Genomic DNA, 13,242 nt, shown 5'->3' on the forward strand with positions numbered 1-13,242 from the left:
CAAAGTTCTCATTTGAATAATTGTTACTACTACCAAGATCTGTACTGATGGCCATTCCACTGCACCCAGGCTCACACCCAAGGTTTTGCAGTTCTCACGGTGCGCGCCCTCCTACTCATTGGGTACTGGCACTTGCCTTGACGGCCAGATGTAGGTCGTGCATTTAAGTGTCATCCATTTTGGGGCTATTTGATTGGGCAGGTGATTTGCTACACATTGCTTAGCGGATTTCAATTTTTGTGACCACTGTCCTGCTGTCTTAATCGACAAGCACCCTTTATGGGATCTAGGTTAGCGCACAAATTGACACTACTGTAATTTAATACAAAGTATATTCATCTACTAAATGCAAATCACATCTAACTACTATAAAATGCCTAACAAATAGAACATTGGTGGCTAGTTGCTACTACAATGATATAATATAACAATACAAGAGTAAGAATCCTAGATTATTTAGGATATGGTATTTAGTGTAATTACATCCAATGACCATTTGGTCAATTTGATTAACAAGAAAATAGTCAATCTCTTCTCCACCTTCGTTTTCATTGTAGTCGTCATTTTCGCCAGTTTCTTCTTCGTCTTCGATGTACCATGAACATTAAATTGTTTTTAGTGAATTATATATCAAAAGACTTGAAAAGATGTATCGTGAACATGAATTGTTTTGAGCGAATTATATATCAAAAGAGTTGAATTATTGAGAGGATTTCATATCTAAATTTTAGGATTGTTAAGAGGTGATTTGGAGTTGATCAAGATTGAATAGCCAGTGTATACTTCATGTATACTCAGTGTATACTTCATGAATACTCAGTGTATATTTCATGTATACTTAATCTATATTGGGCTTTCTGAGTGTATCATAATGTATAATCGGTGTATAGCTCATGTATAAGCAAGCTATATTCAATTTTTTAAGTTAATCATAGCATATAGTTAGTGTATAGCTCATGTATAAATTAATTATATTGAATAGTACTCGGTATACTCTTTCTATGACTTTTGACAAGCTATAATATATATTTAGTATATTTCCTCTGATTTTGGCTTTTTTTTTTTTATGTAAATAAATCATGGCTATATTTTCATAAATTAATTATTTTATTGTATATATTTGAAACTAAGTCTTTATTTAATTCATGTCTAGTTAGAATTTGTTTATCCTAACTCAAAATAAATTTTGTAGTCCTAATCTAATTTGATTTCTTAATATTATAAATAAAGGTTCTCTCACACATTCTTGTCTTGAATTTCAAGAGCTTCTCCTCTTTAATTTTATTTAAGTGCATATATTAATCTTTTTGATACTTTTATTTTCTTTCAAATAATCTTAATATTATATTTTAAAATCATATTATTCTTTGGATACTTTTATTTCCTTCGTTGACCAAATAATTTAATATTATATTTTAAAATCATATATATATTATCCAAAAATAAAAGGGAAGAAAAAGAAAAAAAAACTTTATAATTTGCAAGAATAAGCATTGCAGAGAATCACACGTTTCTCTCTTCTACCGCTTGAAAATTCCAAAGCAGCAGCATATAAATTGTCTTCTTCCCAAAAAAATATCTAACTTCCCATTCTAAAAATTGATTGATTTTTTTTCGAAATTCACCTTCTTATAGATCGATCATCAATGGAAATTTCTATGATCTCCGATACGCTAACGACGGTGGTCACCACTCAAGGCTTAGGTTTTTCAAAGTTTCTTCTGAATCGCAATCTCAATTTCTCATCAAACAACATTTTCTCACTCTCCGATTCCTCATCGGAGCAGCAATCACCTTCCACCGCCGGAGTTCGTCAAATTTCCGCCGTGATTTGTCCGATCGATGCCTTAGCGCCGCCGCCTGTAAAGTACAACAAGGTCAAAGCCGCACCTCGAAGACTGGCTTGTAAGACTAGGCGGATTATACGGAAGTCGTTGATCGGTGGAGCTGATGAAGGTGATGAAAACGGATTTTTATTTGACGGAGGTAATTACGACGGGCCGTTTGGTGGTGGTAGTAGCTGGGGCGGCGGTGGTGGTGGTGGTGGTAGGGGATGGAATTTTGATGGATTTGGAGGGGCAAATTGGGAAGAATCTTCGTCGAACTCGTTTTCGGATCCGGCTTTTGATTTTGTCTATGAGTTGATGTGTTGGGCTGCGTTGTCGAATTGCTTGCATTTTGCGTTCAAGAAAGTGGTGAGAATTGTGGCTGGTGGATTCAGTGATACAGCTAGAGAGAAGGTTGTTCCAGTTAGACTTACATCTGTCTACTGAATCAGTAAGCTCAATTTACTGAGTAAATTCTGTTGGAGTTGCAATGTCATTCCACAATTCATATGTAAATAGTAGTGTATATATTTATCAACTCTGATTATGATAGCTTGTTATATATAAAGCAATCTGTGACTATTCATAGTTGTTTATATGGAAAAATCGTCCTCATTAGACTTTAGTTTACTTGTACATGATGTTCTTTCGTTTCCTTTACTTTGTATAGCCATGGCTGAAAACTTCATGTAGTTAGACATGAGTTCAGAATCTTAGATACTCTTTTGCTTATTGATGATCTATAAATCTAGTATTGAGGTACATATTACTACCCTTCCATATTCGAAAACTGTTTTGAGCGAGTTTCTATCAGAAACAGTCTCTACCTTCTCTAGGCAGGGGTAAGGTACCTCCCTCATACCTCACTTGTGGGAATACATTGGGCGTGCTGTTGTTTTTAACTTATATCAAGGGAAGGACAAAAGAGGATGCTTTTAGCTTCTCTGGTCTTGTGCATAATTAGTGATTTGTGTTTCCCTAGATGTCCATGAGCTGGTGTTTACGCACATTTATCACTTAACTGTGACTTAGGGTATGTATTCTCACTTCAAATTTTAACTGCTACCGTTGAATTTCTTGGTTTGGAGTGAACACCGGGTGTGCATGTAAGTGTTTACCGTAGACAACATGCAATTTCAAAAATGTTGCTTTTAATCCCTTTGAAGTATTAGGTATGGAATGTTCTGTACGGTATAAATTAAACCGTCCTTGTTCATCAAATCCACATTTTGATTAGTTGATTAGTTCTCAAAGGACAAACTTTGCATGAATAAATTGAAGAAAACAATCATAACTTTGTGAACATTGGAGAAGTAATTTACACAGCAGCGAGCAAGCTGCAATAGCATAAAAAAAAGAAATTAACAAAAATTCCAAGGAACTTCCTCCTCACCTTGGACCTGATAGGATCGAAGGCAATAAAGGAGTTGAATCTGCAAAACTGATATATGGTATTGCGGAAACAGTTTGTGGTCTAAAGCTGTAGTCTAGATCCTTGTCAACATCTATAACACCCTCCATGGCCTTGACCACCATCGACATTGATGGCCTCTTCGTGAAATCGCTTTGTAAACACCAGGCAGCAATCTGCATCGCCTTTACTACTTCTTCTTTGTAAAACTGCATATCTTCACTGTGCTTATCAATAAGATCCACCAACTTCCCTTCCTCTGCCTTTCTCCTGAATAAGTTCACCATTACCTGTTGGTCTTCAGACTCCGATGCTTCAAAATGTCTTCTTCCACTCAAAATTTCCAAGAGCACAATGCCAAAGCTGTAGACATCTACCTTCTCTGTTATGACTCCACTAAGCCATTCAGGAGCCAAATAACCAGGAGTGCCTCTCATCTGAGTCATAACTTGGCTCTGATTCCGATCAATTAGCTTTGAAAGCCCAAAGTCAGCAAGTTTAGCGTTGTACTTCTCATCCAATAGTATGTTTGGGGGCTTAATATCCAAATGCAGAATCTTTTGCCTGCATTCTTCGTGAAGGTAGGCTAATCCTTTGGCTATGTCTTGAATAATCTTCCTCCTGCAGTTCCAATCTAGAGTTTGCTCCTGTTTCCCATGGTAGATCCATTTTTCTAGTGATCCGTTGCTCATGCACTCGTATACTAAAAGCCTATGAGATTTCTCAGCGCAGAAGCCAATCAATTGCACCAAGTTTACATGATGTATGCTGCCAATAGTTTCAACCTCAGCTAAGAATGACGCTTTGACTTGTCCTATTCCATCAAGACATTTCACTGCAATCTTTGTGCCATCTGCTAAGCACCCTTCAAAAACTGACCCAAATCCTCCTTGACCAAGCTTCTTGGTGAAGTTCTCCGTTGCAGCCTTTAGATCATCGTATGAAAATCTAGTCGGCATTCCTGGTACGTGATCTAGATAATCCTCCTCATCTTCATTGGCCTTTCTCTTCTTCTTCCAGAATATGAAAACTGCAATTCCAACTATGATCCCTAAGATGGAAACTCCTATAACAGAGCCCAGTATAGCACCATTAACACGCCTTTTCTCTTTAGCAGCAGCTATTTCAGGTTCAACCTGTACTTTTATAAATGCATGGGAATCATACCTTGTCTTGTCCTTCTCATTATTCGCTAGTGAAAAGATCTCGGATGGTAGGTAGCAGTCTCCCGTGGATGAGTTTAAACCACTGCGAAACAAAGCAGCTTTACAGGAACAGTTCCTCAAACATGCATCTTTACAGGTATTCATACTAGTGTTTCTGATATCTGTCGTAAACGTGAAATAGTCCACATCTTGAAGATCCAAAAATCTGTGGTTACTTGAAGCATTACATGTCAGCCTTGTGACCTCAGAGCAACCCAGATTACCCTGCCTATCATCTATCTGTCTGAAATAGGTCGTTGAATTAGAGCTCGATTTGGGACAACTGCACTGCCCCCTTGAGCAAATGCCATATCTTCCACAGGCCATGGGGTAATAACACTCGCCGTTAAAACCTGTGAGGAGATCATCCATCTCAGTCCACCCACTTTGCCACTCATACACTTTCAAGTGTCCATCAGACTCCAGTCTCATATATTGAGCTGAGGTCGCTAGACTAAATGAAACCAGTGTCTGTGAATTGCTGGAATTACTAGAGTTTGAGAGTAAAGCTAGACTACCATTCAAATACACAACATAATTTGAGCCTCTACTTGCATTCAATCTTCCAATAGTCACGTCAAAGTATGTTTGGGGAGGATTTGACTCTACCAAAGCAACAAAACCATCATCGGTAAAAGAGAGAGAAAACAAACCTCTCTCAGTCCAATTTGTTGTTGAAACACTTGCTGTTAGCTTCATCCCTGGTACTAACCTCTGCCCTGGAACCAAAGCATCAGTTGGGTGATGAAACGATTGCCAAACAGTTGCATTCTTCGAATCAAACAGAACAAGATTCCCCTCATCGGTCAAGTTTAAGCCAGCAATAGACTTCCCAGTAGTGTTAGTTGACCAAGCTAAAGTACCATCAGCATCTCTAAGCACCAAATCTCCTTGTGCTGTAAGTTCCAAAGTAGAATTGATCCTAACAGGTTTATTCCTGTTAGCAGACCAAACAACTTGTGGGAACCCAATCGCGGGAAGAGTAATTCGGGAAGCACTGTTGGTTTGCACAATGAATATGGCAAAGAGGTAAGTATCACAATTTCCATTACAGTAGAAACCACAAGCATATTTTGGACCAAAAGTTCCTCTGAGTAGTATGGCTCTTATTGTTGAGCCATCAGTGAAATTCACTGAATGGTCTGCAGAAACACTGTTGATCCAAGTTGTAGAAAGATTTGCAGATGGATAATCATAAGGTTGGCTAGTTATCAAATGAAAAGAACAAGAAAGAATGAAGAAGAAGAAAGGTAAAAACTGGCTTAATGCCATAAAGACCAATTTTTTGGTTTTCCAAAGAAGGCAAAGGGCCTTTAGTTCATCATTGAGATGAAAAATGATTGAACTTAAATTTAAGATGTTGGGTTGTTTGAAAGAGTCTAATTAAGAGCTCTGCAATAAGCTGTTATTTGCTTATTATTGACCCATTAATGCATCTTTTTTTATCCTTAATTCAAAATATAATTATGGTCAAGAACGCACCAAGTAGCTACTTCTTACAACTTGGAGAAATGGTGGACTAAATGAACGCGTTGACCTTACCAAGTCGTCCACCCACTAGAACTTCTTTCATTAAAATATTATACGATAGAAATATGGTAAAATAATTAGCTTTTCCATATACATAAAATTTAAATACTGAATCGCTTTAGCATAATATATACTCTCTCCATTTCAAAAAAGAATAATCTGCTTTCTTTTTTTTTTTAGGTTGTTTTCAAAAGAATGACTCATTTCCTTATTTAACAACACATTAATTTAAGTTATTCATGTGACATGTTTAAGGCCACAAAATTAAAAGGTATTTTGATACTTTTGACATTACTTTAATTTAGGACCACAAGATTGAATTTTTCTTTTTCTTTTTTATAAATTATATGTCAAATTAAATTAGGTCTTTTTTTTAAAACATAGAGAGTATATTTTGAATCCCTTTGTTTGGATTCTTAGTATGTTCATGTTTAACTTGACATGCTCTTCAAGAATATATATTTATTCTAATCTAGAGGTTGGAAAATGAATTGAAAATAGTACTACTCTTTAATAATAAGGATTAAAAAAGTATAAAATGATAAATTATTCCTTGATTTTTGAAACTGATCAATTAGAAATGAACAAAATGAGTAGGTAAAGTTCCTTTTTCATTCCCTTCTTTTTGACCCGACAGAGGTTTATTGGATAAAATTATAGAATGTGAAACCAATTTTGAAGTGTGAAAGGAAATGTATTAATCTTTGAAGAAATATTTCAATTTTCCAAGTCGTCAACATTTCGACTTATAATTTTCAAAAGAAGTCTATACTTTTTTATTATTTTGTTTTTGTTCCTTTTTTACCCGTTTCTAGCTAGGAGTTCCTTTCCTTTTTACTTTCTTGATAATTCAAAGTCACAGTCTTAAAGTTGGAGTTTGTGGGGGAAATATTTACCATTGAAGTAACACTTATCGTCCGTAATAAGTTTAGTTCATCTTAGGTGTAATCTAATGAAATAACCACCTTAATGTATTACCAAAGAGAAAATACATAAAAAAAAAAAAAAAAAAAAACCTTAAACTTAAAAGTTCCTGCATATTAACCATGAAAGGGAAAACACAAAGTAGTTTCTTTTTAATTTATTTTACTTTCACATATATTAATTAATAGTTAAACGTGTGAAAGTGATATATGTACAAATGACAGGTTAAAAGAGTACAACACATTTGACCAAATTATTTACATAACAATATTAATTTGTGATAATACATAAAATCCTTCCTAAATTTGGCTAAGATTTATAACTTGAACATCTATAATCTAATTTATGTTGTGTTTGTAATACCCTTCCAACTTTCCTTTTCTGTATCTGTCACTATCCCATCGAAGGCCCCGGCCCTCGGGTACGCTAGACTAGACTGTCAATGCATATAGTAGATGATGTCGAACTAACCGAAGTAGATGATGTCGAACCCCTTCGATTAGTTTGTTTGTTTACTTCTTCAGATTTTGAACCCCTTATTAAAAATTCTAGCTCCGCCACTAACGACGATTATAAGAAAGTCAACATGATGTCAAGAGGAGGAGACACCAATACAGAGAACTGTTTGCTTGGTGGAAACTTCAACTACTATATCCCCACTATATATGCATTATAAGAAAAAAAACCTAAGCTACAGAACATGACCTGTGGCGGAGCTAGGTAGGGCCCAGGGGGTTCATCCTTCATATTTTAAACTCTTAATGCAAAATCTGGCTCCGCCACTTAACATGACATAAATAAGCTAGAAATGCAACTTATGAGTTTTCTTGATTTTGCATCTTAGTTTCATTTTCTTTGAACTTATGAGTTACTACATAGCCAGCTTCACTGAATCTTAGCTAAAGACAAGGCATGAACTATGACAATGCAACAACCACTTGAGGCATAATGTATACGCACGTAAACTTGACCTCGGCTGATAAATAAATATTTCAACTTTGAGTATGCACATCTAGACATGACCCTAACTCGTCTCCATTGTGTCAGTTGAACACTCCAACGTATAAAATGAGATCATCTAGACACCTCCAAAATTTATGTGACATGTCAGTATCAGGTATCCACGAGACATAGTGGGAAACAAATTGGAGTATTTGGTTGCCAGTTGAGACCAATTTAGAGTGTCTAAATGTGCACTTGTTTACTTGTCAGTTGAGGTCATGTTTGAGTGTCTGTTTATATATTATACCAACACTTAACTCACCAAACGATTGAAAAAATAGATTGTCTTTATTATTGTCTATTGAATTGAAATTACAGATAACAAACAGAAATGAAAGTGTAATACAGAGAAGAAGAGAAATGAAGGAATACAGAGAACTCTTAACACTAATTTGGCTTATCCAACCATTTATTTATGTAATAATACCTTCATATAGTTCATGTCTAGCATGAACTTATTCAAGATCCCGTGCATAATTTGCTAAGTTTCCATCCATGTCCTCCCATAGATTCATTTTTGTACATAAAACACGATTTTTTCCCTATTGCAGCAGCTGGTTTAGCTTAAACCTGTACTTTTATAAACGCGACAGAGTCATACCTTGTCTTGTCCTTCTCATTATTCATTAGTGAAAAGATCTCAGTTGGTAAGTAGCATTCCCCTATGGCCCTGGAAGAATTTAAACCACTACGAAAGAATGCAGCTTTACAGGAACATTTATTCAAACATGCGCGTTTACAAGTATTCACATCTGTGTTACTAATATCTGCAGTAAATGCGAAATAGTCCACATCTTCAACTTCCAAAAGTCTGTGTTTCTTTAAGTTGTTACAAGTTAGCTTTTTGGCCTCAGAGCAACCAAGATTAGGCAGCCTAACGTTTATCGGTCTGAAATAGGTAGTTGAATTAGAGCTTATGGGACAACTACATTGTCCCATTGTGCAAATGCCATATCTTCCACAGACTGTGGGGTAATTGCACACACCACGAAAGCCTGTCAAGAGATCATCCACCTCTCCCCATCGATTTTTCCACTCGTACACTTTCAAGTGTCCGTTGGACTCGAGTTTCATATACTGAGCAGAGGATGCTGGAGTAATAGAAACCAGAACCAACTCGGTTGTACCACTCGAATTTGTGAAGAAAGTTAAGCTTCCATCCAAATACTTAACATAATTGGATCCTCCACTAGGATCCAATCCACCAATAGTCGCGTCAAAGTATGTTTGGGGAGGATTTGACTCTATGAAAGCAACCAAACCATTATCGATAGCAGAGAGGGAAAACAAACCTCCTTTGGTCCAGTTTGTTGTTGAAACACTTGCTGTTAGTTTCATCCCGGATACTAACTTCTGCCCTGGAACTAAAGCATCTGTCGGGTGATCAAACGATTGCCAAACAGTTGCATTCTTCAAATCAAACAGAACAAGATTCCCTTCATCGGTCAAGCTTAAACCAGCAACAGATTTGCCAGCAGTGTTAGTTGACCAAGCCAAAGTACCATCAGCATTTCTGAGCACCAAGTCTCCTTGTGCTGTAAGCTGCAAAGTTGAATTGATCTTAACCGGATTGTTCCGGTTAGCAGACCAAACAACTTGTGGGAATCCAATCGCGGGAGAAGTAATTTGGGACGCGCTATTAGTTTGCACAATGAAAATGGCAAAGAGGTAAGTATCACAATTGCCATTACAGTAGAAACCACAAGCATATTTTGGACCAAAAGTTCCTCTGAGTAGTATAGCCCTTACTCTTGAGCCATCAGTGAAATCCACTGAATGGGGTGCAGAAACACTGTTGATCCAAGTTGTAGAAAGATTTGCAGTGGGGTAATCGAAACGTTGGCCCGATATCAGATAACAAGAACAACAAAGAAGGATGAAGGCAAAAGGAATAATCTTGCATAAAGCCATTAAGAACACTAGAGGAAGATGAGTTAAAATTTGATGAATTGCATTTTCTAATGCAGAATCTATATATAGTATGATCAAGAAAGCAGCAAGCACCTAGTTTTCACAAATTAGATAACATTGAAATTGACTAGTAAAACTCAAGCCAGCTGGAAGTTTGTTGTATAGAATTCAAGTTGTCTTTGTCAATGCTATAAATCGCATGTAAAAAAGAATATATTGCTACATGATGATCTTTGACTATTATTTTAAAAAGGGAAAAAGCAACTTTGACAAAAGGCTCATTTATGTCATCCATTGAAAGTTTGGCTCATCTACCTTATTTCCGTTTGAGAAAAGGCTCATCCATGTCAGTATTTGTTTTTAGTTAACAAATAATGGCTAACAGCATGAATAAACCTTTCTCAAACGAAAATGGCATAGATGAGCAGAACTTTTAACGGATAGCATAGATGACTCTTTTCTCAAAGTTCGATAGCATATTTGAGCGTTAAAAGAGCCTAGTTGAAATTTTGGCTTTTGGTATATTAAAATATTCACCGTTTACTTGTCCTACTATACAACATTCTGTAACTTGGACAAGCAATTAACAAGTCAAAGAATCCTACAATAAAAATGGTATTTGACCGATTTATTCGCTCAAACCATTGACCATGAATTCTATGTTCTACTTAGTCTCTCTTCTATTGTATTTTCATAGTAGATCGTTCGATCTGATTTTACTTATGAGAGTAGCATGAGTTCTACAAAACGTGTATTTTAAATATGACGATTAGTTCCTTGCTTCGAACGTAAGTAGATTGAACACATTATGCCAATAATGCTCAAATAACACAAGCAATAGGTCAACAACACAAAAATAATATTGACTTTATATATATACAGTGAAATTCTCTTATGGTATACAATAAATATTATATTCCTTTGGTTTCTTCATGTGTTTATTTCTTTAAATGTTGAATTCCGTGATAGCTTTGGCTTCGTCATTGGTGTCATTGAATTAGGTACCTTCCAACCAACTGTGCAAACTCCAAATGAAAATGAGCAACTCCAACCAGCTTTCTGAATGTATCTGTGGTGTATGTTACATAATATATGGTTTACGATCGAGAGCAGAGAGCTTCATCAAGTCAATATCAATAGAAAGATGTGTCATGTCCTTAAATAAACGATGTTTTCTTCGACACCTCACAATATTATTTATTTCATGATAAAGAAACATTGACATGATACAAGAGATCAGTTGACAAACTTTCTTGAATCAAAGCAAAAACTCATCTAAAATACAATGGCAAACCTGTTTTACAAGTAAACTAAAGATCTATAATCGACTCGTACTAAGATCATATTACGAGGAGGAGATAGACCTCGAAAAATACTTGAATGAATGTGGATGAAAACTTCATATAGAGATACAAGAACAATGTCGAAAATTTGTCCAACAAAAATAGGCCCTTAGTATTTATGTATGGAAACTGATCAATCTTTTTTACCAACAATAATGATGAATGAAAAGCTTCTTTCTTTCACCAGCAAACTGATCAAAGGCTGTCCAGTGCAGGGTCAAGCCGAAAACTAATCAATCGACACTGCCTCTTTCGTTCTATTTGGTATTAATTCAAATATGGCAACTCATCCTCTCTTGAAAACATCAGCATTGCCAGCAGTCATCTAGCAATCATATCACAATCAAACAGATGCAGACTACAAGTTATCTTAGATCGGCTCGTAAGCATCTATGATCTATCCATAGTTTATCAGTATAACAAGCATTGATGAAAGTTGAGCAAGTACATAAAAAGAAACAAAGCAGCTAGGATTTGTATCCAATTTCCTCCACACCAACTACTGTCTATTATGGTATGTCTTGAGAGACAAGAAAGGATAGATGTAGTTCACAGAAAATAAAAAATGTTCTCTAACTACATCACTTATACTAAAATGAAAAATTAACAATCAGGCTGATCAAAGCAGGGGCCTCATTTGTTTTATTAAGACTTAGATGTCTCAATCTGAATATACATTTGGATATGAAGATGTTGCATTAAGATCTGGATACCAAATAATTAAGACGGTTTGTTTTCTCAACATCTGAATGTATAAAACTTGTATTTATTCAAAAATTAGTAGATACAGAATTCAAATAACATACCAATTAATCTAATTACTATATCAACAAAACATTTTTAAAATTATATGATGGTTGGTGGTGGTGATGGCCAACGGTGGCGGGTTGTGGGTGCCGACAGGAGATGATGTTAGTTGATGGTGTTGGTTGTGGGTAATAGATAAAGGTGATGGTGGCCGGTAGTAGTGGTTAACATTGGTATTGGTGGCTGATAATAATGGTGGATGATAGTGATAGTTAATGGTAGGGATGAATGATAAACAAAAAAGAGAATAATATTATATTGAAGTTCTATGACAATGAAAAGCAACTCCTCCGTCATACGCAACATACAAAATGCATCAGAGCCTTATAATTAAGAAGCTTACTAGGTTCGCAAATGCAGATAAAGTGATATTAGAACTTCAAGGGCCATCCTCTTGATCTTCCAATTCTTCAAGAATAACATACTTTGCAGCTCCATTTTGCGTTGAGGATCGTGAAATTTCATCTTCACTTGGATTACCTTTCTGTAATTTGTCATACCTGAGAAGAAGCGGAAAACAAATTTAATACCTAGCAAAAACCATCCAACACTTCAAATCTTTTTATAATTTTCATGACAACCCTATACTATTAGCGATTTGCAAGACCAGTTATTAACAAGTACAGTTTAACTGGATGCTGTCGCTCAAGTGAAATACATCACCGACATGTTTCCTGTAAGACCCTGGCCATGCTATGAAAGAAATATTGAAGAGCTTGTACAAATACTAGATAAGTTGAAAGTAAATGCAAAGCGATTTTGTGCACCAATTCTGAGGCAATGATCAGTGATTGCTGGACAGTACAAGGTTGGAATCTCTATTTCAGAAGACTTCTAAATGATTGGGAAATAGAGAGAGTAGCCAAATTGTTGGAGGAAGTGGGGGATTTTGCAGGCACCAATACTGACAATGATGTTGTTAGATGGTCACACAGTAAGGATGGGATCTTCACAGTTGGCAAGGCATATAAAAAGGAGTGCAACTCGCAAAGTAGCAGATACCAGAGTTCATGGAAAAATATCTGGAGGACTGCAGCACCAACAAAAGTTAAATGCTTTACTTGGCTGGTCATTAGAAAGGCATGCTTGACACATGAAGTCTTGAGGAAGAAAAGAAAGATCATACTTCCGTGGTGCTCTTTATGTGGAAAGACGGGGGAAACTAACAGTCACCTATTCTTACATTGTACTTTCACAGCACAAATATGGTCCATGTTTCTCAACTATTTAGAAGTGAAATGGACTATGCCCGAACATACAGCTGATTTACTTAGTTGTTGGAT

The 13,242-nt window shown here is 36.0% G+C and overlaps 2 protein-coding genes and 1 pseudogene across 5 annotated transcripts in view; 1 reads left to right on the plus strand and 2 right to left on the minus strand.

The window, feature by feature from the left end:
* The first annotated feature begins 1,467 nt into the window (after positions 1-1,467).
* On the plus strand, positions 1,468-2,429 carry LOC102589448 (uncharacterized). Its single transcript, XM_006348854.2, has one exon. It carries the CDS (start codon positions 1,647-1,649, stop codon positions 2,271-2,273), a length of 627 nt encoding a protein of 208 aa, XP_006348916.1. The 5' UTR covers positions 1,468-1,646; the 3' UTR covers positions 2,274-2,429.
* A 672-nt stretch (positions 2,430-3,101) lies between these two features.
* LOC102586385 (G-type lectin S-receptor-like serine/threonine-protein kinase SD2-5) lies at positions 3,102-9,837 on the minus strand (annotated as a pseudogene).
* A 934-nt stretch (positions 9,838-10,771) lies between these two features.
* Positions 10,772-13,242, minus strand: part of LOC102589776 (probable sugar phosphate/phosphate translocator At1g06470) — a 17,499-nt gene continuing 15,028 nt past the window's right edge. For 2 of the 4 annotated variants that reach the window (XM_015309408.1, XM_006348855.2), the window contains exons 12-13: positions 12,303-12,459; positions 11,028-11,477 (exon numbers count right to left, since the gene is read on the minus strand). In XM_015309408.1, the coding sequence (XP_015164894.1) occupies positions 12,339-12,459 (121 nt within the window). In that variant the 3' untranslated portion in view covers positions 11,028-11,477; positions 12,303-12,338. Of the gene's footprint in view, positions 10,879-11,027; positions 11,482-12,302; positions 12,460-13,242 lie in introns of those variants that run through there. The other 2 variants (XM_015309407.1, XM_015309406.1) reach the window with 2 other exon arrangements.

Source organism: Solanum tuberosum, unplaced genomic scaffold (assembly GCF_000226075.1).
Source record: "Solanum tuberosum cultivar DM 1-3 516 R44 unplaced genomic scaffold, SolTub_3.0 scf00102, whole genome shotgun sequence".
In the NCBI taxonomy this organism is placed as follows: Eukaryota; Viridiplantae; Streptophyta; class Magnoliopsida; order Solanales; family Solanaceae; genus Solanum; species Solanum tuberosum.